Here is a 27,897-nt window from a genome sequence, read left to right as displayed (position 1 = left end):
TGGTTGGGCTATTAACTCATCAGTTAGGAATCCCATCACTTGGAAAGCAGTGTCAGAAGGATAAGACTAGAAAGGACATGCCTGTAATCCAGGCAGGAAAGTAGGAAGTTCAAGGTTTATAGTGAGTAAACCTGGACTGCAGAGTGAGTTCCAGGTCAACCTGGGCCACATGCAACACCCTCTTTAAAAAAAAAAAAAAAAGAACACTGGACCTGGTGGCACACATCATTAATCCCAGTACTAGGGGGGAGGGAGCAGAGACAGGCAGATATCTGTGAGTTCAAGGCCAGCCTGGTCTACACAATCAGTTCTATCACAGCCAAGGATTGGTACGCACGGAAACCATATATCAAAAAAAAAGTAAGTAATAATAATAAAGTAAATATAAAACTGGGAGAAGCATGAATTAACCTATCAGAATTACACCAGACTTCTCAACAGAGACTATGAAACTTAGAAGATCATCAGCAGATGTCATTCAGTCCCTAAGAGAACACAAATGCTAACCCAGGCTATTATATCCAGCAAAACTCTCAATTACAATAGATGGAGAAACCAAGATATCCCATGACAAAACCAAATTTACACAATATCTTTCCACAAATTCAGCTCTAATATGATAATAGATGGAAAACTCCAACACAAGGAGAGAAACTACACCCTAGAAAAAGCAAGAAATTAATCTTCTTTCAACAAACCTCAAAGAAGATATCCACACATACATCATTCCACCTCTAACAACAAAAATAACAGGAAGCAACAATCAGCATTCCTTAATGTCTCTTAACATCAATGGATTCAATTCCCCAATAAAAAACATAGACTAACAGACTGGATATGTAAACATGATCCAGCATTTGCTGCATATGGGAAACACACCTCAGTGACAAAGACAGACACTACCTCAGAGTAAAAGGCTGGAAAAAATTTTACAAGCAAATGCTCCCAAGAAACAAGCTGGAGTAGCTATTCTAATAGTGAATAAAATCGACCTTTAACCAAAAGTTATCAAAAAAGATAAGGAAGGACACTTCATACTCATCAAACAAACAAAAAAAATCCCAAAGATGAACTCTTAATTTTGAGCATCTCTACTCCAAATGTAAAGGCATCCTCATTCATAAAAGAAATATTATTAAACCTCAAGCACCCATATCACCTCACACAATAATAGTGGGAGACCTCAACACCCCACTCTAATCAATGGACAGATGAACTAAACAGAGACACAGTGAAACTAACAGAAGACATGAACCAAATGGATTTAACAGATATCTATAGAATGTTTCATCCTAAAACAAAAGAATATAAATTCTTCTCAGCACCCCATAGTACGATTTCCAAAATTGACCATATAATTGGACACAAAACTAGTGTCAACTAATACAAGAAGTTTGAAATAATCCCATGCATCCTATTTGATCACCATGGACTAAGGCTTGTCTTCAATAACAACAAAAACAGCAGAAAGCCTACACACTAATGGAAGCTGAACAATAGTCTACATAATAACTTGTTCAAGGAAAAATAAAGACTTTTTAGAATTTAATGAAAAGGAAGGTACAACAAACCCAAACAATGAAAACTGTGCTAAGAGGAAAACTCATAGATCTGAGTGCCTCCAAAAAGAGACTGGAGAGAGCACACTAACAGTTTGACAGCAAACCTGAAAGGTCTAGAACAAGAAGAAGCAAATACACCTAAGAGTAGTAGATGGCAGGTAATCATGAAACTCAGAGCTGAAATCAAGCAAGTAGAAAAAAAAAAGAACTATACAAAGAATCAACAAAACCAGGAACTGGTTCTTTGAGAAAATTTACAAGAAATGTAAACGCTTAGCCAGACTAACCAGATGTCACAGAGACAGTATCCAAATTAACAAAACCAGGAATGTAAAAGGATACATCACAACAGAAACTGAGGAATTTCAAAATATCACTATATTCTACTACAAAAGCCTATACACAACCAAACTGGAAAATCTGGAGGAAATGGACAATTTTCTAGACAGCTAGCAGGAATCAAAGTCAAATCAGGATCAGATAAAGCAGCTAAACAGTCCCATAACACCCAAAGAAATAAAATCAGTCATTAAAAGTCTCCCAACCAAAAAAAAGCCCAGGTTGAGATGGGTTAAATACTGAATTCTATCAGACCTTAAAGAAGACCTAATGTCAATACTCTTCAAACTATTCCAGAAAATAGAAACAGAAGGAACACTACCCAAATCTTTCTTTGAAGCCACAGTTATGGTTACACCTAAACCACACTAAGACCCAACAAAGAAAGTGAACCTCAGACCAATTTTACTTATGAATATCGATGCCAAAACACTCAATAAAATTCTCACAAAGTAAATTCTAGAACACATCAAAATGATCATTTACCATGATCAAGTAGGATTCATCCTGGGGATGCTGGAATTGTTCAATATATGCAATCTACTATATAAACAAACTCGAAGGAAAAGAAAGCCACATGATCATCTCATTTGATGTTGAGAAAGCATTTGAGAAAATTCAACACTCCTTCATGATAAAAGTCTTGGAAAGATCAGAAATTCAAGGCCCACACCTAAACATAGTAAAAGCAATATACTGCAAATCAGTATCCAACACCAAACTAAACGGAGAGAAACTTGAAGCAATCCCACTAAAACTAGGGACTAGACCAGTCTCTCCCTACTTGGGCTGGCATGGTAACAACCCAACATTGGAACTTAGTGAATCGAGTGGAGAGTTTTCAGGAGCTCTGGGCTAGAGAGTCTGTTAGATGAGAACAACCTGCTGGTGCCATATGGTTCAGCTGTGCCCAGCATAGTGCAGGATGGTGTATTTATTTCAGAGTCCATTAGGCTCTGCTGCTAACCCCTTTATCATCAGGTGAGCAGGTACAGGATGGTGGCTCAGCTCCCAGATGTCACTCATCTATCCTGTGTTGCAGGAGACAGCTGTGGGGACACCTCCTACTAAAGTGTTGGGAGGCAGAGAAGCAGACAGTAAACTGTTCTTTTTGGAGGCATTTTCTCAATCACAGCACTCATTCTCCCTCCAGAGAACACCATGGTTCAGACACTACTAAGAGTCGTTATTAAATCAGGAATTCAGTCTTTTCTCCAAGATTCTGGTCTGTTGGGTCCTCACACAGTGTCAGGCCAGAGAGGGTTATTGTATCCCTAGAATGATCTGAAGGAGCCCAGAGAAAGTCTCAACTATGTGTCATTTTCTTTGTATTCACTGATCAAATATAGATGTACCTATTAGAACTCTTCATTGCAAATTGTAACCATATTTTTGTTTGCTTTGTTTTTATTTATGTATTTATTTGTGTGTGTGTGTGTGTGTGTGTGTGTGTGTGTGTGTGTATGCTTTGATTTTTGAGGCAGGATTTATTTATTTATTTATTTTTTCTTTTCTTTTTTTTTCGGAGTTGGGGACCGAACCCAGGGCCTTGTGCTTGCTAGGCAAGCGCTCTACCACTGAGCTAAATCCCCAACCCCTTGAGGCAGGATTTATTTAGGTAGCCCCAACTAGCCTGGAACTTTCTATATGCCCCAAGGTGAAAAACATACTTGACTAACATTCTCCTGCCTCAACCTTCCATGTTCTGGGATTAGAGGCTTGAGCAGCCAGCCCAGGGTCATCAGCATCTCTGAGGACTCTCAGCAGGATGAGGTTCCCAGACTTGCGACTCAGATAAACTGAGTCAACACATCCCTAACATTATCTCTTAATTTCTCCTCATAAGGACAGACCACTGATTGTACAGAAAACCCAGTGAGAAATATGAAAAATTCACAGCCATCAAGTATAAAGTTCAAGTTGTCTCTGGAAAAGTTTACTTCATTAAGGTTGGTCATGGACCTCCATCAGACACTGCTGCAACTATTACCTGTTGCCCCAACTGTAGCTTCATTTCTACTACTGCTCTTTAATTAGGACACTTGAAAGTGGAAGACCCCCGGAAGTATTGCATGTCAGGATTGTTACTTTGTTTTACCTTGTGAATACCAAAAGCTTTCTTCAGACCTATGTTAAGAAGTCAGTGTGACCACACACACACACACACACACACACACACACACACGAGAGAGAGAGAGAGAGAGAGAGAGAGAGAGAGAGAGAGAGAGAGAGAGAGACAGGTATCTACATGCATTTACATTCCCACAGTACCATATATAATTGTGTACTTTGGTTAGTAGCGTTTGAAGATTGATATCAGAGCACAATGTCTACTGTAGAGCGCAGTAATTGTTCCAGCTAGTCAAAAATTGCCCTGCCATCAGTAGCTGCCCTGTCACCTGGCCTGAGACAAATAGGTCAGCAACAGTTTACAGACTTCCCAAACAACAGTTTCTAATCAATATGCCCCAATAATGGTTCTAAAATATCCCTAGTGATAGATGCAACAGATTAAGATAGAGATAACCTACACCCAGATTCTCCTAATGTGCTTTAAATCAGGCCTGAGAGCTCCCTTCAGGGTCTTTTTCTTGAGTTGTTGTATGAGTCCCTGACATACGAGACTTCTACAAAATAAAACACTCTTGGCAGCTACATACTATTTATGCCTGGGATATCATTCTTCAGTGAAACATAGACCCTTACAAGACATGTATCCCTTTGAGTAACCTACATTTTCATAATCATTGTATTTGAAAATTATAGCTATATATATTTATTATTGCAGGGCTTTCACGGGAACACATGTTTTATAAAGACATGTAGAAATCTATATAGCTTAAGACAGATGGCCTTTGGCTGAGCCTTAGTCTCTCAGCCTAACCCAACTTCTCTGCCATTGTGTCTATCCACGTGGTTCTCACTGCCTATATCCCAGCTCTGTCCTGTCTCCCTTCCATCTTCCTTTGGGGTCTATCTTGTCTCTCCTGCATCTGTCCACATCTTGGCCTGCCCAAACATTCTGCCCATTCTCCTGCTCCACCTCCAAGCCATCAGCCCTCTATAATGCAAAAAGACATACTCCTTACACTACCATTTGGCTTTGGGGACTTTGTGGCCTTCCTCAGAGCAGCTTGCCTTTCTTTCTAGAGCTGGTGAGGAGGTGACAAACATTTAAATATCCTGATAGCCTGACATTCATTCAATTAACAATTGAAAGCACAGGGACACACTTTCTTTTTTTTTTTTTTACAATTCAATGTATGTTTTATTCAACAATTCAATCTTCATAACTGTCACAATTATACTTATTTAAGATAATTATTGATTATATCTAATTCTTAAATTAATACAAAATTTTCGTAAGTTCTACATCTTACTGGAATGCTGTTAACAATAACATCAAATATAAAATATAAATTGAAAATGGATTTGTTTATTTGGTATAAATAGAATCACTTTTTAACTTTATAATCAAGAACTAGGAATCATGCATAATACTATTTTTTTTAGATATTATAGACATAGATAGCCACAGAGTTTTATTCCTGAGTTTCACAAACTCCAGATAGTAGTCAATCAATGTCTTCTAGGAAATAATATTAAAGAAAAACAATTTAAATCACATTACCTATAGCTAAGTAACAGTATATTAACACTTTCCAAATCATGAAATGAAGCTTAAGTTTTCTAAACTTATGAGGGTAGAAGGATGGCTTAGTGTCTTAAAGCACGTGCTGGTCATTCAGAGGATCAGGGTTCAACTCCCAACACCTATATGGTGGTTCAAAATCATCTATAACTCCAGTTTCAGAAGATCTCACAACCATTTCTAGCCTCCATGAACACCAGGCACATGAATGGTATACATGTATACCTATGGACTAAACTTTGACCATTGCTTATTTTTAAAGGCTCACAATATAGCCAGGTATATCCTTGCAAAATTTCATATTAGACAATAAAATGCTATATGTCTTTTAAATTCATATAACGATTTTTTAAATTTTAGGACTAATATCCTTCAGATCCATGTTCTCTATGCCTTTATTTGGCATATTCTATCGTACATTTCTTTTTTTTTTCAGTTACTACTGTACTTTATTGTGTTCAACCAAATCACCATGTTACAAAAATAGCAAGCTGCCATAATAAAAAATAAGGCTCCTCTATGCAGCACCAGATAGCATCATTTTACTTTCAAGCCTAGAAATTGCACACTTGTATATAAACCAACCGAAGATGAGGATTGAGAGTTCATCTTGGTGGATTTTTCCTTTGATGAATATGAAGTGTCCTTCCTTATCTTTTTTGATGACTTTTAATTGAAAATTGATTTTATTTGATATTAGAATGGCTACTCCAGCTTGCTTCTTCTGACCATTTGCTTGGAAAGTTGTTTTCCAGCCTTTCACTCTGAGGTAGTGTCTGTCTTTGTCTCTGAGGTGTGTTTCCTGTGGGCAGCAGAATGCAGGGTCCTCATTGCGTATCCAGTTTGTTAATCTATGTCTTTTTATTGGGGAGTTGAGGCCATTGATGTTGAGAGATATTAAGGAATAGTGATTATTGCTTCCTGTTATATTCATATTTGGATGTGAGGTTATGTTTGTGTGCTTTCATTCTCTTTGTTTTGTTGCCAAGACGATTAGTTTCTTGCTTCTTCTAGGGTATAGCTTGCCTCCTTATGTTGGGCTTTACCCTTTATTATCCTTTGTAGTGCTGGATTTGTAGAAAGATATTGTGTAAATTTGGTTTTGTCATGGAATATCTTGGTTTCTCCATCTATGTTAATTGAGAGTTTTGCAGGATACAGTAACCTGGGCTGGCATTTGTGTTCTCTTAGGGTCTGTATGACATCTGTCCAGGATCTTCTGGCCTTCATAGTTTCTGGCGAAAAGTCTGGTGTGATTCTGATAGGTCTGCCTTTATATGTTACTTGACCTTTTTCCCTTACTGCTTTTAATATTCTTTCTTTATTTTGTGCGTTTGGTGTTTTGACAATTATGTGACAGGAGGTGTTTCTTTTCTGGTCCAATCTATTTGGAGTTCTGTAGGCTTCTTGTATGCCTATGGGTATCTCTTTTTTTAGGTTAGGGAAGTTTTCTTCTATGATTTTGTTGAAGATATTTACTGGTCCTTTGAGCTGGGAGTCTTCACTCTCTTCTATACCTATTATCCTTAGGTTTGATCTTCTCATTGAGTCCTGGATTTCCTGTATGTTTTGGACCAGTAGCTTTTTCTGCTTTACATTATCTTTGACAGTTGAGTCAATGATTTCTATGGAATCTTCTGCTCCTGAGATTCTCTCTTCCATCTCTTGTATTCTGTTGGTGAAGCTTGTATCTACAGCTCCTTGTCTTTTCTTTTGATTTTCTATGTCCAGGGTTGTTTCCATGTGTTCTTTCTTGATTGCTTCTATTTCCATTTTTAATTCCTTCAATTGTTTGATTTTGTTTTTCTGGAATTCTTTCAGGGATTCTTGTGATTCCTCTCTGTAGGCTTCTACTTGTTCTCTAAGGGAGTTCTTTATGTCTTTCTTGAAGTCCTCCAGCATCATGATCAAATATGATTTTGAAACTAGATCTTGCTTTTCTGGTGTGTTTGGATATTCCGTGTTTGCTTTGGTGGGAGAATTGGGCTCCGATGATGCCATGTAGTCTTGGTTTCTGTTGCTTGGGTTCCTGCGCTTGCCTCGCGGCATCAGATTATTTTTAATCTTGCCAATTCTCACTTTTCTTCAGAGAATTTAGCTCATTATATTCAAGTTTAAATTTTTTCCTTTGATTGTCAATTCTCAGTTTCTTTCTTTTTGCATTATCTGTGCCCATTTACAAAACATTTCTTTTACTGTTTTGAAACATAAGTTCATTTCAGTAAATAAGCTTCTCTAAACTGTCCTCGGATACTGTCCACTCTGAGTATACATTACTGATTCTGAGGTCTGGGATTTCAGCTACAACTACAGCTGATGCCTTCCTTTCATGCTCCTGTGCCTGGATTCTCTCCTCTGATTCTTGTGTCTAGAATTCATTTTCTTAGTCTGGGTTTCATGCCCTCTATTGTTGTACCTGATATAGCAGGGCTTTTGTGGGATCCTGCTCCAGGTTGAATAAAGATAGGCAGACATCTGCATAAGTTAGAGCTGCTGACCTTTAACCTGGAGCAGTGTCTTAGCTAGCCTCTACCTCAACCCAACTTCTCCACCATTGCATTGCTCCACATGGTTCTCATTGTACATTTCCCAGTCCCGTCTCCTTTCAGTCTTCTGCATCTGCCAGTATCTCTGCCTGAACAGAATTTCTGCCTGTTGTACTGCCTCACCTTAAGATGGCAGCCCTTTATTCTCCAAAAGCCATACTCCTCATTCAAACTGTTGGCTATGGAGGCTACATGACATTCCCCACTGCAATTTAACTTTCATTATAAACAAGTGACTAGGGGAAAAACATTTATATATCATAGTAGGCTGACATGAACAGATTTAACAATTGAAAACACAGGGACGCACTCTTTCTTCTGCTTTTAGTTTGGGTCTTTTTCTTTGTGTTTATTTTATTCATTTTTAAATAATAAATATTTTACTTATTTGCATCCCAAATGCTGCTCCTACTTCTTGGTTTCCCTTTGCAGAGTTCTTCCTACCATCTCCCCTTCCCTTCATCTCTGAGAAGGTTCCCCACTTGCTTATCTCCCCATCATGAGGCATCAAGTCTCTACAGGATGAGGCCCATTCTCTCCTACTGTGGCCAGCCAAGGCAATCTATTGCTACACATGAGCCTGGGGCTTTGGACTAGCCCTTGTATGCACTTTGATTGAACCTCAGACTCTGGGACCTTCCAGCGTCTAGGTTAGTTGACACTGTTGGTCTCCCTGTTGGGTTGACATCCCCTTCAGTTGCCTCAATCCTTCCCCAATTCTTCCATAGGGGTCTGTGACCTCCGTCCCATGTTTGCCTCGTTGTATCTATACCTGTCTCAGTCAGCTGCTGGGTAAAGCCTCTCAGTGAACAGCCATGCTAGGCTCCTGTCACTGAATACAACATAGTATGAGTAATAGTGTAAGAGATGGCCTGTAGGATAGATCTCAAGTTGGGCAGTCACTTGTTGGCCATTCCTTCTGTGTCTGCCCCATTTTTGTTCTTGTATATCTTTTAGACAGGAATAATTTTGGGTCAAAAATTCTATAAGTGCATTGATGTCCCCATCCCTACTCTGGGGGTCCTGCCTGGCTAGTAGAGGAGGTCTCTTCAGGTTTCATATACCCACTGTTTGGCATTTTGGCTAGGTCATCTGCACTGAGTCCAGGAAGCCTTCCTGCCTCATCCCAGGTCTCTGGGAATTCCTAGAAATTCCCCAACCTCCACCCCAACCCTTACTTCCTACCCTAACTGCCACCCTCCAAATCCAGTAGCTGTATATTTGTATCCATTTTTCTGGCACTCTGTGCCTTGTTCCTGTCTCTCCCTGTACATAATCTTACTCTCCCTATTACTTTCCCCTCTGCTCTCCCACCAAGATCCTTTCCTTTTTGTTCCTCTCATGACTAATTTTTTTCACCTTCCAAGTAGGAGTGAAACACCTCACTTTGGCCTTTTTTTAGATAAACAAACCTTTAACCAAACAAACAAGAGGGCACAGAGCCAGTATCCAAGTTAACAAAATGAGAAATGAAAAGAGAGACATAACAACAGAAACCGAGAAAATTAAAAAAATAATCAGATCCTACTACTAAAAGTTTATAATCAACAAAACTGGAAAATCAAGATGAAATAAATGATTTTCTAGACAGATACCAGATACCAAAGTTAAATCAGGATCAGATAAACCATCTAAACAGTCCCATAACCCCTAAGGAAATAGAAGCAGTCATTAGAAGTCTCCCAACCAAAGAAAGCCTAAGGCAGATAGTTTTAGTCCATAATTCTTTTGGATCTTCAAAGAAGACTGAATACTAATACTTCTCAAACTATTTCACAAAATAGAAACAGAAGGAACACTACCCAATTCTTTCTATGAAACCACAGTTACCTAAGTGACAAAGAGATCCAAAAAAAAAAAAAAAAAAAAAAACAGAATTCAGACCAGTTTTTCCATATGAATATAGATGCAAAAATACTCAATAAAATTCTTGAAACCGGGGCTGGAGAGATGGCTCAGAGGTTAAGAGCACTGTCTGCTCTTCCAGAGGTCCTGAGTTCAATTCCCAGCAACCACATGGTGGCTCACAACCATCTATAATCAGGTCTGGTGCTGTCTTCTGGCCTGCAGGTGTACATGCAGGCAGAAAGCTGTATGATGTATACATAATAAATAAATGTTTAAAAAAAATTCTTGAAACCGAATCCAAGAACACACCACAACAATCAATCACATACTCAAGTAGGCTTCATCCCAGGAATGCAGAGATGGTTCAATATATGGAAATGCATCAATGTAATCCACTATACAAACTATACAAACAAACTTAAAAGAAAAAAAAACAATGATCATCTCATTAGATGCTGAAATAACTTTTGACACAATACAACAGCCCTTCATGTTAAAAGTATTGAAGAGATCAGGAATTCAAGTTCCATACATAAATGTAATAAAAGCAATATACAGCAAACCAATGGTCAATATCAAACTAAAAGGAAGCCAACTCAAAGCAATCCCATTAAAGTCAGGGAGAAGACAAGGCTACTCACTCCCTTCCTACCTAGTCAATAGAGTGCTTGACTTTGGAATCATTACAATTAGACAAAAAAAAAAAAAAGGAGATCAAAGGGATACAAATTTGGAAGGTGGAGGTCAAGATATTACTATTTGCATATGATATGATAATATATGTAAAAGACCCTAAAAATTCTACCAAAGAGCTCCTACAGTTGATAAACAACTTCAGCAAAGTACCTGGATATAAAATTAATTCAAACAAATCAGTAGCCTTCCTCTACTCAAAGTATACATGGGCTAATAAATTAAGGAAACAGCACTCTTCAAAAGAGTCACAAATAATATAAAATATCTTGGTGTGATTCTAAACAAGCAAGCGAAAAATCTATATGACAAGAACTTCAAGTTGCTGAAGAAAGAAATTGAAGAAGCCCCCAGAAGTTGGAAAGACCTCTCATGCTCATGAATTGGCAGGATCAATATAGGATAAATAGCCATCTTGCTGAAAGCAATCTACAGATTCAACGAAATCCCCATCAAAATTCCAACTCAATTCTTCACAGAGTTTGAAAAAGCAATCCTCAAATTCATGTGGAAGAACAAAAACCCAGAATATCAAAAACGATTCTCAACAGTAAAAGAACTTCTGGGAGAATCGCCATCCCTCACCTCATGCTGTACTAGAGAGCAACAGTGATAAAAAGCTGCATGGTATTGGTGCAGAGACAGGTAGGTAGATCAATGTAATAGAATTGAAGACCCAGACAGGAACCTATGCACCTATGGTCACTTGATCTTTGACAAAGGAGCTAAAACCATCCAGTATAAAAAAATCATTTTCATATATAACATAAACAAGGACACTTGCTCTACTATGCCCATAGCAGCTTTATTCATAATAGCCAGAAGCTGGAAAGAACCTAGATGTCCCTCAACAGAGGAATTGGGTACAGAAATTTTGGTACATTTACACAATGTAGTACTATTCAGCTATTAAAAGCAATGACTTCATGAAATTGCAGGCAAGTGGATGGAACTAGAGTGAGATAAACCAGACACAAAAGTACACAAATGGTATGTACTCATTGATATGTGAATATTAGCTCCAAACCTCACATGCCCATGATACAACCCACAGATCATATGAAGTTTAGAAGAAAGGAAGATCAGGGTATGAGTGCCTCAGTACTGCATAGAGGTGGGACATGATGATCGTGGGAGATATAGGGACAGGAGGACAAGGAGGGAGAGAGTAGGGGAAGGAAATAAGGGGGGCAGTATCAGGTGCCAGAGTGGAGAGGAGTGAGATACAGGTGGTCAGGAAATTGTATAAAAATATGTAGAAAAGTGGGGATGAGAAAATGGGGATGGCCACTGGAGGGTCCCAGACACCAGGGAAAGGAAAAGCTCCTAGGACTCAACAGGGATGATTTTAGTTGAAAAGGGGAGATAGAACCTGGACAGATCCCCTCCAGTAGATAGGCATGGCCCCTGGTCAAGGGATGGGACCACACACCCGTCTCAATGTTTTTTAACCCAGAAATGTTCTTGTCCAAAGGAAGAATGGACAAAAAATGGAACAGAGACAGAAGGAATGGCCATCCGGTGACTGCTACCCGAGGTTCTATCCTGTTTGCAGACACCAAACCCAATACTGTTGCCATTACCAAGAGGCACTTGCTGACATGAAACTGGTACGGCTGTCCCTTGGGAGGTTAGTCAGAAACTGATCAATGCAGGTATGAATGCTTGGAGCCAACCATCAGACTGAGCTCAGGGTCTCTGGTGGGGGAGCTGGCAGAAGGACTGGAGGAGCTGAGAGGATTGCAATCCCATAGGAAGAACAATGATCCCAGCGACCAGACCACCAACCAAGGAGTGTACAGGGAGGGATCTGTGGCTCTAGATACATAGATAGCAGAGGGTTGCCTTGTCTGACATTAATGGGAAGGGAGGACCTTGGTCCTGTGGAGGTTTGATGCCCCAGAGTAGGGGAATGCTGGATGGGTTGGGCTGGAGAGGCTGGGTGGGTGGGAGAACATTCCCATAGAGGCAAGTGGAGGAGAGAAAATTTGTGAGATGAGGGGCTTATAGATGGGGAACTGGGAAGTGGGATATCATTTGAGATGTAAAGGAATAGAATAAGTAACAAAGAATAAAAATAAAAATTAATTTTCTAGGAGGTAAGGTGAACACAATACTGAGTAATGAGGGAAGAAAACAGTTATTTGAAGAATGCATCTTTATTTTTTTTTTTTCTGGAGCTGAGGACTGAACCCAGGGCCTTGCACTTGGTAGGCAAGTGCTCTACCACTGAGCTAAATCCCCAATCCCCAGAATGTATCTTTATTGATGACTGCATTTCTTTACAATGAGAGGGATGAGATCATATTGGGATTTGCTGTTTAGAAGCTGGTCAGCTCATCATTCTCGGTTTTGTTAGTCTGGTATCCATGAAGTTCCAAATTATTTTCTCTGGAAATACCACTGAAGACTCGTAGGTGGAGGTAACAACCACACCCTACATCCACCTGAAAGACATAAAAGAAAAAAGAAATGGAAGAAGGGAGGAAGAAAGAAGAAGGAAGGAAAGAAAAAAGAAAAAAAAACAATGGAAGATAGGAAGGAAGATTATTTATGTGGGTCTCAATTGTATGACAGGTCTACTCTCTTGTCAAGACTTGATGTGCCAACCTCTCCTGAAACAACACTTCTGGCCCAAGGCAGTCCCAGGAACTGAACTCCCACCAACCCTTATGTTAGGAGAAAGAGCAGCTAACAATATGGCAGGAAACATATTTCCCAGATATATTTTTAATACCTTTTAGAAAAAGATTTTTTGAATTTAAATGTTTTCTTTGCCTGTATTAAAGTGCATCTTGTGCATGCAATGCCTGAAGTCACCAGAAGTGGGTGCTAAATCCCCTCCAACTGGAGTTTGAAATAGTTGTGAGCTGCAAAGTGGGTGCTGAGACCCAAACCTAGGTCCTCTGCTAGAACAGTCACTGCTTCTACCCACTAATCCATTTCTCCATCTGGATTTAATTTATTCTGCTTCTAATCAAATTCTTGGCACAGATTACATTCCAGAGTTACATTTTATTCTCATGATACATGGAAAGTTGCAGAAGGCAGTCTTTGTTTTTGGTGATTCTGTTTTCTGACTTCTAAGTTGGGAAAAAAACTGGCATACAGTGTGATAAGGGAAAAGACTCTCAGACTGTCTTTGGCACATATGGACTGCATGGTCTCCATGTCTCTGCTGTGTTGCAACCTACTTTGAGAATGCACACCAGGCTGTCTCTTTGTAATGTACAAAGAAAGAAGCTTAGGTTCCGTCAGGGTAACATGACCAATGGTTTTGAGGCATGAACCTGGGACTGAGACCATCTCAATAAGAATTGCAAATTTTCTTATTTCTGGAATAAATGTTTTGATTTCTATAGTAGATATTGAGTTCTGATATCCCTCCTGACTTAATCTTCTAATGCTACTAACTAAAGTTTCCTATTACATATGTCATTCTGATGAGTACCATGCAAGTACAGACCTGTGCATGCGTGTGTGTGTGTGTGTGCATGCATGTGTGTGTGTGTATGTGTGTGTGTATGTGTGTGTGTATCTGTGTGTGTGTATGTGTGTGTGTGTGTGTGTGTGTGTGTGTGTGTGTGTGTGTGTGTGACCACACTGGCTTCTTAACATAGGTCTGAAGAAAGCTTTCTGTATTCCCAAGGTTAAACAAGGTAACTCTCCTGTATCTAATGGGTTTGGGGGTCTTCCACTTACAAGTGTCTTAATTAATGACCACTGGTAGAGATGAAGCTACAGTTGGGGCAACAGGTAACAATTGCAACAGTGTTTGAGAGAGGTTTGTGACCAACCTTAATGAAGTAATTGTTTCCAGCGACAACTTGAACTTTATACTGGACGGCTTCAAATTTTTCATATTTCTCATTGGTTTTCTCTTCAAGCTGGGGTCTGACCTAATGAGGAGAAAGTAAGAGATGATGTTAGGGCTGTGTTGACTCAATTAATCTGACTCACAAATCTGGGAACCTCATCCTGCTGAGAGTCCTCAGAGATGCTGATGACCCAGGGCTGGCAGCTCAAGCCTCTAGTCTCTAATCCTAGAACTAGGAAGACTGAGGCAGGAGAATGCCATTCAAGAATGTTATTCAGCTTGGGGCATGTAGAAAGTTCCAGGCTAGTTGGGGTTACCTGTTTAATCCTGCCTCAAAAATCCCAACACACACACACACACACACACACACACACCCCACACACACACAGACACACACACACAGACACACACACACACACACACACACACACACAGACACACACACACACACACAGACACACACCCCAAAGGAAAAAAAATGATTTACAATGAAGTGCTCCAATAAGTAAGTCTATATTTGATCAGTTTCCAAAGTCAACAACACTTAGTGCAGATTTTCTCTGTGATCCTTCAGATAATTAAAGGGATACAATAACCCTCCTTGGCCTGACAACAACAGACCATAATCTTGGAGGAATAGACGGAAGTTCCTGACTTAACGAGGGTTTTTCTGTAGTTTGTCCTTTGGTGTTCTTTGAAGGTGAATTTTGCTATGATTGAGAAAATGCTTCCGAAGAAATAGACAGTTTACTGCCTGCTTCTTTGCCTGCCAACACTTTAGTGGGTGTTGTCACCTCAGGCTGTCTCCTGCAAGACAGGACAGATGTGTGACATCTGAGAGCTAAGCCACCACCCTGTACCTGCTCATCTGACAGTAAAGGGGTTGGCAGCAGTGCCTAACGTCCTTTTTGGTCTTAAACCTGTGATCATGGGACAGTGTTTAAATAATTTTATTTTGTAATATTCCCTAGATATCTTGATTTCTTCTACACTGTTAATTTGGAGGAGTAGAGCTGGTTCCTTTCAGTGTTGTATTTAGGCTCTACACTTTGTATCCCGGTGCTTGAAACCCAAGGGAGACTGAGGAAATGTCCCTATCTAATAGTTGATGGCTATGGTATTTAAGCCTGAGACCCTGGCTTCCACAGAGTAGGCAAGTTTGCTATATTCCCTCCCTCTGATCCCTGCAAAGCTCCCCAGGGGACTGAAGCTGTGCAGTGGGAAAGGACAGGTTAGTTTCTTATCTGGGTGACTCTTAAGCATCTTAAGTCTTGGTTCCATCATCCAAAGGTAGGCTGGATTGCAACCTTGCCTGCTTGGGGGCTTTGAAGATCAACTGAGAGGTGGGACAGAAGCCAAGGCCTTTAAAACAGGAAAGCTCCTTAGAGGGTGAGGTGTCCCTGTTAATACTTGTGTCTCATTCTGCTTCTCTGGAGCTGCAAGAAAACATTTCTAAATTCATTCTATTATTGAAGATATGGTTCATAGATGGTGTCGTTAGCAAGATAAAACCTTCCAGTAGCTTCCTAATTTAAAATTTGTATGATCAAAGGATGTTTTATGTATGTATGAAACCCTCAAAGAACAAATGAGAATAATATGTTCCAAAAGTATCCTAGTCAGCAGGATGACGCACTTGTTCCCCTTGTTACTTGGGAGGCTAGGAGCAAAAGGCTCATCTGAACCTGAGAGATTTTGACCACTTGAAGAAATAGCAAGACCCGTGTTTCTAAAAGAACAGTTATTCTAGATAATCAAATGATCACCTATTAAGTATCATGAAAATATGCAGTAATTTCTTTATGTCAAATAACTATTTTTCTGTCTGTCCCCGTACAGTCCTGGATCCTGGAATACGTCTGTGGAATTTTTATTTCAGTCACTTTAAACATCAAGTATGCTTTGTCTCTGCTTGTTTGTTTTTGAAAAACGTTTTATTCCCAGTATTTCAGTTAGTCCCTTTAGCTCTTTCTTATGACAGTGAAGTGGAGAACTTTTCCTTGTCATCCTATGTAAGGCCCTAGATCCCCTAAGCCTTCTAGGGTGCCTGGTATCTGATCCTACAGGAAAAGTGAAGTCATGGATAGGATTGCCCACACTTCCAGAGACTGTGGAGAAATGGAGACACCCAGGCCCGTCTAGCCCTCTTCAGTCAGATCTGCATTTTATTAGAGCCACAGGTGACTGGTGTGCACATTTAAGGTTGAGAAGATCAACTTGATGTGAGGATTTTAATGAAGGTATAAAGATTTAATATTTCTCAAAAAATAATATGCTTCAAGTTGTTTATTGAAATAAACATATGCATGAGAACTATTTAGCCTTCAATACTTAGTCACTGAATTTTAGGCCTGTGACCCCTTCTAGGATATTTGGTGCCCTAAGCATGAAGGCTCCCATCTGTTCTACTCTCATAAAATCTGATGGTGCGTCGTGTGCTGGCTCACAGCTGCAACCCCAGCACTTGGGAACTTGAAGTAACAGGAATGCCTTGAGTTTGAGGCTAGCCTGAGTTACCTACACACTCCACTATCTAGCAAAACTACATGTGAGACATATATACAAACAAATAAACAGACAGACAGTAAACCAATCTGGTTGTGATCTCTAGGTTGATTTGGTGTCATAAAAGAAAACAGCATGATGTAAGAAAATAAGGTGACAGATTACAAACCTACCTTCAAAATTTCCGTGCATTTCTCTTTCGTAAAACACGTAGCATGACATTTTTATTATTTAGATGATTGTTAAACAAGATGTATTAACCTGCTAAAAACATTGAGTTCTATTTTTGACTGTGATGTTTTGGTGGGCATCGAATCCTGAATCAGCTCAGGAATTCTTAATAAACTTAGGTTCTATCACACATGAGCTTCAAGTAGTGGGACTGGGAAATTCCATCAGTGTAGTCACTGGGATGAGACAAGTAATGTCTGGAGACGATGCAGCATGAATTTAGCAGTGGCAGAATTAGCGGGTGTGGTAAAGAGTGCAGCTTCACAGAGATAAGAGTTACTTTGAAAGGCTTAATATTCCTCTTTTGACTCTATCAGGTGTGAACAAAACCCATATATTTCTGGTTTCTGTGATTTCCCACACTCTTACCACAGTGTCAAAATATGAATCAAATTATGAAAGTTTGATTTGGGATCAAGGTTTTTCTTAAAATACATGAACTTACCTTGTCAGCGATCTCCTGGATTTTTGCTGTAGCAGGTCTGGCCTCTGACAGGCCTCCCTTTATTCTTGGGGTGCCTTTGTCCATTGCTGGGCAGGGTGCTGAGAAGGAATGATCCTGCAAGCACTGAGAGTCAGGGTTTTAAATGTATCTGTAAACTCCTCCTCTAGCGTATTATCTCCACAGTATCTGAAGGAATAGGGAAATGAGTGTGGCCTCAGGGAAATGTTACTGCATCCCTGAGAGGAAATGCTGAGTGGAGTTGGGGGGAAATGAGTTGGGGGAATTGAGCAAACCTGTGGGCCCAGGACTCAGGTGTGGTGAGCACGGCTCCTCCCTGCACTCTCTGTGCCAAAAATGATACTATGTTGTGTCACATGAGGAAGGCCATGTAGAACCAGGGTTTCTAAATATGGTAAACCTTGAAAACTTCTTTTAAGAGAATATTTAATTATGTCAAGGCTGGTAACTTAGGATCCACCCTACTTTTTAAAGATAATAGAACTGTCTTTGGTGGATTTTTACTTGTAGTTTTAAAACTGTTTATCCCCAAACATGAAATATAAAATGGCAAACACCTTCATTTCTTCTAATGCTGTTGATTTTCTTGGGTTTGCTGTCGTTGTTATGTTTTCAGAGTTGGGGTTTCTCTGTTTAACACCCCTTGCTGTCCTGGAACTAACTCTGTAGCCCAGGCTGGCCTGAGACTCCCAGACAGCTGCCTCTGTGTACCTCCCAGGAGCTGGGATTAAAGACAAGAGCCACCATGTCCTGTGTTATCTTTTGTTACTTTTTTTTTTCTTTAAAGGAAGGGCTTGCACTAGCCTACTCTGTACTGGAACTCACTCTGTAGCACAGGCTGTCCTAGAACTGTCTATGAACCTTGAACTTCTCAGTTTTCTACCTTCACTTTAGGGCCCTGGGATTACAGGCATGGCCTTGAATGTCTGATCCTTCTGCCTTTGCTTCCCAAGTAATGGGATTACAGTCAGAAGATAATTTATCAGGTAATATCTCAACCATGTAAAAGGTGGGGATTCTCTTTAGAATTGCTGGGTGAGGGATGATATCATTATGCAGGTGAAGGCAGGTGAAGGCAGGTGAAGGCAGGTGAAGGCAGGTGAAGGCAGGTGAAGGCAGGTACAAGATAGAATGAGGCCTGTCATTGGACAAGAAGGAAGGATGGGTGGGAGAAAATTTTGAGGGAAGAGGAGGAGACTGGAATGGGAAGGCAGGAGGAAGCCACCGAGAGAACATGGAGGCTGATGTTAAGATTCCACTCTGTACCTTTACAAGTTGTTATGAATGTTCTTAAGGGATGGATGTGTATAGGGCATTGTATGTTTAGGTGGGCAATTATATCTTATCAATTGTTTCAGAGATTATTGTGTTGTGTGTTCTTTCTTGTGGCAAACTAATTTTAAGAGAGTATGTGGCGTCTGGGACACTAAGCCACCATGGAATTGAGATGTATATTTCTGGCATGGTGGCAGCCTGCCTTGGGAACTGGATGGGTAGAGAGATTGTTACAAGGCTCAGAGAGAGGCCATTGGCAGTGAGATATGGGATAGAGCAAAGCGGGTGAGAGGCTTTGCTGACTGAGATTAAGATATCTACCAGATCTTGGGGCACTGCGGTGCTGGACCTAGTGCGGGGTTAAAGACACCATTTTTTATAATTTTACAGAAAGATTTGGGTGTCAAGAGGGTAGTGAAGGGAGAACAGGGAATAGGGCACTGGGTTCAGTTCTGAGTGACAGAGACATTGATGTCTGTCATTTATAGTGTTCTTCTGTACTTTATCTAGAAATCAAGATAAATGTGAAGTACACACACCTATAAACAACTAAATTCCTTCTTTTCATGGGGCCAACAATCTGTCTTTAAAAACAACAACAACAATGGAAAAAAAAACCCCTGTTAAATCACCTTCCTTTTTTAAAAGTCGATATTTTTTATTTATGTTTCAAATGTTATCCCCTTTCCTGGTTTCTCCTCCATAAGCCCCCATCCCATTCCTCTCCCCTTCTACCATAAGGGCGTTCCCCCTCCTCAACCACCTACCCTTCTGGCCTCCCCAACCTGACATTCCCCTAAACTGGGGGCTCCAGCCTTGGCAGCACCAAGGGCTTCCCCTCTCACTGGTGCCCAACAAGGCCATCCTGTGCTACATATGCAGCTGGAGCCATGGGTCTGTCCGTGTGTACTTTTTGGGTAGTGGTTTAGTCCCTGGGAGCTCTGGTTGGTTGGTATTGTTGTTCTTATGTGGTTGCAAGCCCTTCAGCTTCTTCAATTCTTTCTCTAACTCCTCCATTAGGGACCCTGTTCTCAATTCAATAGTTTGCTGCTAGCATTCACCTCTGTATTTGTCATGCTCTGGCTGAGCCTCTCAGGAGACAGCTGTATTAGGCTCCTGTCAGCATGCACTTTTTGGCTTCATCAATAATGTGTAGGTTTGGTGGCATATATCTATCTCTCTATCTATGTCTATATATCTTTCTATCTATCTATCTATCTATCTATCTATCTATCTATCTATCTATCTATCTATCTATCTATCTATAATTTGGGATGGATCTCTAGGTGGGGCAGGCTCTGAATGTCCATTCTTTCAATCTCTGTTCCAAACTTTGTCTCCATAACTGCTCCTATGAATATTTTTTCTTTTCTCTTTTAAAAAGGACTGAAGCATCAGCACTTTGGTTATCCTTATTCTTGAGCTTCTTGAATTGTATCTTGGGTAATTCGAGGTTTTGGGCTAATATCCACTTATCAGTGAGTGCATACCATGTGTGTTTTTTTGTGATTGGGTTACCTCACTCAGGATGATATTTTCTAGTTCCATCCATTTGCCTATGAATTTCATGAAGCCATTGTTTTTGATAGCTGAGTAATATTCCATTGTGTAGATGTACCACATTTTCTGTATCCATTCCTCTGTTGAAGGGCATCTGGGTTCTTTCCACCTTCTGGTTATTATAAATAAGGCTGCTATGAACATAGTGGAGCATGTGTCTTTGTTGTATTTTGGAGCATATTTTGGGTATATGCCCAGGAGAGGTATAGCTGTGTCCTCAGGTAGTGGAATGTCCAATTTTCTGAGGAACCTCCGGACTGATTGCCAGAGTGGTTGTAACAGCTTGCAATCCCACCAAAAATGGAGGAATGTTCCTCTTTCTCCACATCCTCTCTAGCATCTGTTGTCACCTGAGTTTTTGATCTTAGTCATTCTGACTAGTGTAGGTAGAATCTCAGGGTTGTTTTGATTTGCATTTCCTGATGACTAAGGATGTTGACCATTTCTTTAGCTACTTCTCCATCATTCAATATTCCTCAGCTGAGAATGTTTTGTTTAGCTCTGTACCCCATTTTTAATAGAGTTATTTGTCTCTCTGGAGTCTAACATCTTGTGTTCTTTGTATATATTAAATATTAGCCCTCTATCAGATGGAGGATTGGTAAAGATCTTTTCCCAATCTGTTGGTTGCTGTTATGTCCTAATGACAGTGTCCTTTGCCTTACAGAAGCTTTCCAGTTTGATGATGTCCCATTTGTCGACTCTTGATCTTAAAGCATAAGCCATTGGTGTTTCGCTTAGGAAATTTTTCCCAGTGACCATGTGTTTGATGCTCTTCCCAGTTTTTCTTTTTTTTAGTTTGAGTGTATCTGGTTTGATGTGGAGGTCCTTGATCCACTTGGATTTAAGCTTTTTACAGGGCGATAAGATTGGGTCGATCTGTATTCTTCTACATGCTGACCTCCAGTTGAACCAGCACCATTTGTTGAAAATGTTATCTTTTCCCCACTGGATGGTTTTAGCTCCTTTGTCGAAGGTCAAGTGACCATAGGTGTGTGGGCTCATTTCTGGGTCTTCAATTCTATTCCACTGATCTACCTGCCTGAGTCCCCATACCATCCACTTTTAAAAACTATTGCTCTGTAATACTGCTTGAGGTCAGGGATGGTGATTCCCCCAGACATTCTTTTATTGTTGAGAATAGTTTTTGATATCCTGGGTTTTTTGTTATTCTAAATGAATTTTCAAATTCCTTTTCCCAACTCTATGAAGAATTGAGTTGGAATTTTTTATTTTTTGGTTCTTTTTTTCGGAGCTGGGGATCGAACCCAGGGCCTTGTGCTTCCTAGGCAAGCGCTCTACCACTGAGCTAAATCCCCAACCCCTTGAGTTGGAATTTTGATGGGGATTGAATTGGAACTGTAGATTGCTTTTGGCAAAATGGCCATTTTTACTACATTAGTCCTGCCAATCCATGAGCATGGGAGGTCTTTCCATCTTCTGAGATCTTCCTCAATTTCCTTCTTAAGAGACTTGAAATTTGTGTCATACAATTTTTTTACTTGCTTGGTTAGAGTCACACTGAGGTATTTTATGTTATTTGTGATATTATAAAAGGTCTCATTTTCCTAACTACTTTCTTAGCCTGTTTATTCTTTGAGTAGAGGAAGGCTACTGGTTTGTTTGAGTTAATTTTATACCCAGCCACTTTGTTGAAGTTGTTTATCAGCTGTAGGAGTCTCTGGTAGAACTTTTGGGGTCACTTATGTATACTATCATGTCATCTGCAAATAGTGATATTTTGACTTCTTCATTTCCAATTTGTATCTCTTTTATCTCCTGTTCTTGTCTGACTAGGGGTTCTAGTACTCTATGGAATATGTAGGGAAAGAGTGGGCAGTCTTGTCTAGTTCCTGATTTTAGTGGGATTGTTTCTGTCCATTTAGTTTAATGTTAGTGACTAGTTTGCTGTATATGGCTTTTACTATGTTTAGTTATGGGCCTTGATTTCCTGATCTTTCCAGGACTTTTATCATGAAGGGGTGTTGAATTTTATCAATGCTTTCTCAGCATCTAATGCGATGATCATGAGTTTTTTCCTTTGAGTTTGTTTACATCACTGATTACATTGATGGATTTCTGCATATTGAACCATTCCTACATCCCTGAGATGAAGCCTACTTGATCATGATGGATGATCATTTTGATATGTTCTTGGATTCATTTTGTGAGAATTTTATTAGTATTTTTGCATTGATAAGGGAAATTGGTCTGAAGTTCTCTCTTTTTGTCTTTGTGTGGTTTAGGTATAAGTGTAATTGTGGCTTCATAGAAGGAATTGGGTAGTGCTCCTTCTGTTTCTATTTTGTGGAATATTTTGGACAGTACTGGTATGAGGTCTTCTATAAAGGTCTGGCCGGAACCCATTGTGTCATATGTGTCTCCATATTTGAAATTAAATTTGTACTTTACAAGTCATGTTTTGAACCAATCATAATAAGTAAAAAGGTGCCCTCTGCCCTCCCCCCATCCTTCCCTTGCCCATGAAAGTCAATTGCAGAGTTTTTTTCATCACGAATAAATAATTTCTGGTGCTCAGTAGTGTAAATAGCAGTGTATACTTTCAACAAGGCTGTCTTCTTGCATGGCCAAAATCCAACAATGAAGACCAGGAAATGAACTATGATATTGCAGAATAATATCTTGTCCCCAGGTACCACTCAAACTCCTCGTGTTGTTGCAATAATGACCTTTATTACAGAGGTTCTGTCCAGAGTCATGTATTCCATTTAATAGTGTCTTCTTTTAAATTCTTATTTCATTTATGTGTGTGTGTATGTATGTGAGTATGTGTGTGTGTGTCTGCGTGCACCACAGTCCACTTGTGGTCAGAAGACAACTTGAGGAAATCTATGTTGTTTCCACTACATGGGTTCAAGGCTAAAACTGACATATTTAGGCTTGGTGGCAAATGCCCTCATCCACTGACACATTGAATGCTTTTATTGATCAACTTATATGCCACAAATACCACTTAGTTCAGATATTTCAAGGGAGGGACTTTCAGTATATTCATAAATGTGTGCAAACCTAACTATATCATTTCATAATATTTTCCTTTCCACACACAAGGAAATGCTGTCAGTCCTCTAACTTCCTTCCTCTCCCCTCACCCCTCACTGCTAAGCAGCTACTACTTCCTTCTGTCTGAATTTGCCAATTCTAGACACTACATATGTATGTATCTGTGGATGCACCCATATGGAATTGTTTCTTTTATCATTTGTAATTGGATTTTTTCTATGAACAATTTTGAATATTCATTAATATAACATCACTTTACACCTTTTTGCACTTAGTAGATCACTTTTGTATTACATACTCTATGAATACATATGCAGTTAATGTATATGTATAATATGTTTGGTTTGGTGTTTGTATGTTTGTTTGAGACAGATGGCTGTTGTGTGCAGCCCAGATTGGCCTTCAATTCAAGATAACTCATGATCTTCCTGTCTCTGCCCTTTGAGCACAAAATTACAGAGTGAGAAGGATAGACTAATTCTACTATAAGGTTGAAATTGTCAGTTCAGGAGACTATGACTAAGACCTGGCAAATTTAGGCAAGCCTAGGCAAGTTAGTTACTCAAACATAACAAAACAATAGAAAACAAAACAAAACAAAACAAGAAAATCCCAAACTTAAGGCAGCTGTTCAGAAAGTGCCCTGCCATCTGCAGCTGCCCAGCCACCTGTCTGAGACAAGGAGAATAGGTCAACAACAGTTTCCAGACTTCCTCAGCAATAGTTTCCAAACTTCCTCAACAAGAGTTTCCAGCCTTCATGCTCTGCTAAGGCTTGTAAAATTTCTCTAGCTATAGACTCCATGGAATTCCTCTAATGTGCTTTCAATCATGCCTGTGAGATCACTTCTGTGTTCTCTCTATCTTGGTAAGGAGAGATACCAAAATGCAGGACTTCTACAAAATAAAGCACTCTTTGCTTTTACATAATAATGGAATCTGGGATATCATTATTCAGTGAATCATGGACCCTTACATTTGGGGGCTAATCCAGGATTTCCTAGAGATCCCCTGACCCATATAGTGGAGTGTTTTTGGATCGGTAAGTCCAGGCACCCAGTTGTCTTTTTTTCTTTTTCATCTTTGTGTTTATGTTTCAAGTTTAATCTGGAGTCTGAGGGGGACAAAGCAGATATGTATTTTATCAACCTTCCATGGGCAACAGAGGACGCTCCTGACTCACTGCCACATGCAGGAGAACTTGCTACTTCTTATCTGAATTCTGAACTGGCTGTGGGTCTATGGGCCTCCCATGGGCAGCAAGGAAGATCATCTAAGACAGTCTTTTAATTTTGTTTTTGTTTCCCTTGGAATATCCTCTGTGTCTATTTATGTATATACTGTTTGTGCATTTTGTCTTATACAAATTTTTATTTGATTCTGAGGATAGGACAGGATTAAAAGTACCCCATTTTACCTGGTCTTGAACCATTTTAAGGACTTTCACTGCATCATAGAAGACTCAGGTCTGGTCTTTTGTCTCTGAAAACTAACCATCTTATGTGGGAATGAATGGTCCTGATATGGCCTGAGGAGGGGAATTTCCATCTCCCCATCATTTACAGGGTGAAGGTTTAGTTAATGATGCCTGGAGTCACCCAGACCAAGTGCCATATATTACCATGAGACAATACCTGGTGCAGAAGCCCCTATTTGGATGAGACCTTTTTTGGTAAGGTGTTACCACTCCCCACACTATTTCTTCTAAATGACAGTGAGCCTCAGACCCATGTCTAGCTCCTCCTTTGCTCCTGAGTTGGATCTCTATCATCCTCCTTATGTTTCTGCTCCTGCTGCTGCTGCCCCTGGCCAGACAGCACAGACAGAGGAAGGGGCAGCCTCTGACTCCTCTGACTCACCTGACTCCACGTGGAGTCCACTTCACACTCTTGGCTGTACTGCAAATAGAGCCCACTCTACAAGGCCTTTACCAGACTTCCAGATGCTCAGGGAAGACAGTTCATGGCTACTCAAGTTCAGGTTGGTATTCACACCCTTTCCTTGACTTGACCTGCCTAGAATTTTAACACTGCTAAAAGGAAGGAGAGACAGGTCTACCACCAATTTTGATGTGGGGCCTTCAAAATCTGCTGGACAGCCCACAAATTATTCTTAGGTGAGCCATATGATATAGGAAAAAAAGAGAGCCCTAGGGAATATATAAAAGACTTTTTTAAGCCCATAAGATTTATATAGCTTTTGACCCAGAAGCCAGAGAATACCAGTAAGCTGTGAACATGGCTTTTTTTAACCAAATTTCTCCTGACACCCACTGGAAAGTTCTGCAGCTGAATGGTTTGTGACCTGCTGCTGTCCCCCAAAAGCCAGCTTATATTTGCCTTTGAATGGCAAGACTTGGAGAGAGGTTTCAAAGGCCAAGTGACTTGGACATACCTGTGTCCAGGATTGAAGAACTCACCCATCATTCTTGACGAAAGACTGCATGAGGACTTGGGTGAGTACTGGCCGGCCAACTCTTAGATAACTGCTCCAGTATGTAGATGACATCCTGATTGTGGGTCTTGAATTGGAGCCATGTTAGGAAGCCACACAAGACCTGCTAAAGGAGCTGAATCAACTTGGCTACCAAATGTTTACTAAGAAGCCTCAGAAGTTTTGTCAACTTGAGGTCACCTATCTGGGGTACATTCTCAAGGGAGTCAACACAGACTATCAGACTTCTGGAAGCAAAACATCCTTAACATCCCAGTTCCATCAACCAGAAGATAAGTACTGAAATCTTTGGATTCTTCCAGGTTCTGTAGGCTTTGGGTTTCAGGATTCACTGAGATAGCTAAACTGTTATATGAGGTCACCAGGGCCCAAGAAGACAAAGTTAAATGGACCTCTGAGAATGACATGGCTTTTTAGACTCTAAGAAGGGCTTTATTAAAGGTTCCCGATTTTGCCTTCCCAGACAGTCACAAAACTTTCCAGTAAATATAAACAAGACAAAGGGGGTGCTCACCCAAAATTTGTGACCATATCTGTAAATTATTCATCTAAGAAGCTGGACCCAGTAGCCCAAGGATGGCTAGCCTGTCTCTGATTCATAGCTGCCACTGCCCTCCTAGTCAAGGATGTTGACAAAATAAACATTGGGTAGGACTAGTTATCACCACACCCATTCTATTGAGAGGGCCCTCAAGAATTTACACAGTTGGTGGTTGTCCAACATCAGACTGGTATACTTTCCGGGTCTACTTTTGAATACACCACACAAAAAATATGTTCCAACATTTGACCTAAAGCTAGCCACCCTGCTACTTGAATCATCTTCAGATTTACAACATGACTGCTCTATAGTTCTGGGGCATATCCAGAACATCATGCCGTAGATATGTCATGGCCAGATGCAGAATGTTTCTATTTCACAGATGGGTACAGCATCATCCAGAATAAAAGAAGATATACAGGGGCTGCAGCAATGGATGTGGACTCTGTTATTTGGACAGATGCTTTGCTATGGGGAACTTCAGCCCACAGAGCTGAACTAAAGTCTCTAAACGAGCATTAAAACTAGCAAAAGGAGCCATAGCTAATATTTATACTGACAACAGATGGGATTACTGACTGCAGAAAGAGAAACCATCCAAAATATTAAAAAAAGAATACCTATTTTATCGGAGACATCATGGCTTCTTCTCAAAGTGGCCATAATTCACTGCCCTGGGTACCAGAAAAGGACATCAGAACTAGCCTGAGGGTACAAGCTAGCTGATAAAGCTGAAAAGGAGGCCACCCAAGCTTCCACTCCTGACATTCTGGTAGCATTGTCACAGCCTCTGCACTCCCAGCCATCTATGAATATACTAGTGAAGACAAAGGAGGTCAGGTGAAATACCAAAGAGTTTACAGAAGTTACAGATGCTTGCTGACCTGTGAAGGCTGCTTCATTCTACCTAAGGAGTTTGCTAGACAAGCCATCATTCAGATTGACCAAGTTTTACCCTTGTTCCCTGAAAACTGAAAGAATTGCTGTGAGAGACAAGGTACAAAATATTTGACTTATGACAATTGGTTGATCAGGTAACCTTAGACTGTGCCACCTGACAGGCTATGAACTCCTCGGGTCCCAATCAAGGAGCTGCTTAAGGAACCATAATCAGGGGCTAATGGCCAGGGGTAATTGAAAAACAGATTATAGAAAAAGAAAACCAAGAACATACGGATAGAATTGTTTGTTAGTTTTTATGGATACATTTTTAGGATACATGGACGCCTACCCTACAAAGAAGGAGACTGTCAACTTGGTGGCAAAGCAGCTTGTTGAAGGTGTCCTATGCATATATCATTTGCCTACCCTGTTTGGGTCTGACAGTAGATCAGCATTCATTTTCAGGAACTCAATGTCTACCACAGTTTCTGGAGACCAATTGAAAA

At 40.2% G+C, this 27,897-nt stretch overlaps 1 protein-coding gene across 1 annotated transcript; it reads right to left on the bottom strand.

Annotated features, from left to right (window-relative positions):
- Nucleotides 1-12,780: 12,780 nt before the first annotated feature.
- Nucleotides 12,781-17,801, bottom strand: Stfa2l3 (stefin A2-like 3). Its single transcript, NM_001408865.1, is given in 3 exon segments — nucleotides 12,781-13,087; nucleotides 14,438-14,539; nucleotides 17,639-17,801. Coding segments are annotated over 3 exon segments (312 nt in total). The 5' UTR covers nucleotides 17,723-17,801; the 3' UTR covers nucleotides 12,781-12,961.
- Between the last annotated feature and the right edge of the window lie 10,096 nt (nucleotides 17,802-27,897).

This window comes from Rattus norvegicus, chromosome 11 (assembly GCF_021556685.1).
Source record: "Rattus norvegicus strain SHRSP/BbbUtx chromosome 11, alternate assembly SHRSP_T2T, whole genome shotgun sequence".
Taxonomy (NCBI): domain Eukaryota; kingdom Metazoa; phylum Chordata; class Mammalia; order Rodentia; family Muridae; genus Rattus; species Rattus norvegicus.
This window is presented reverse-complemented; position numbering and strand designations above follow the sequence as displayed.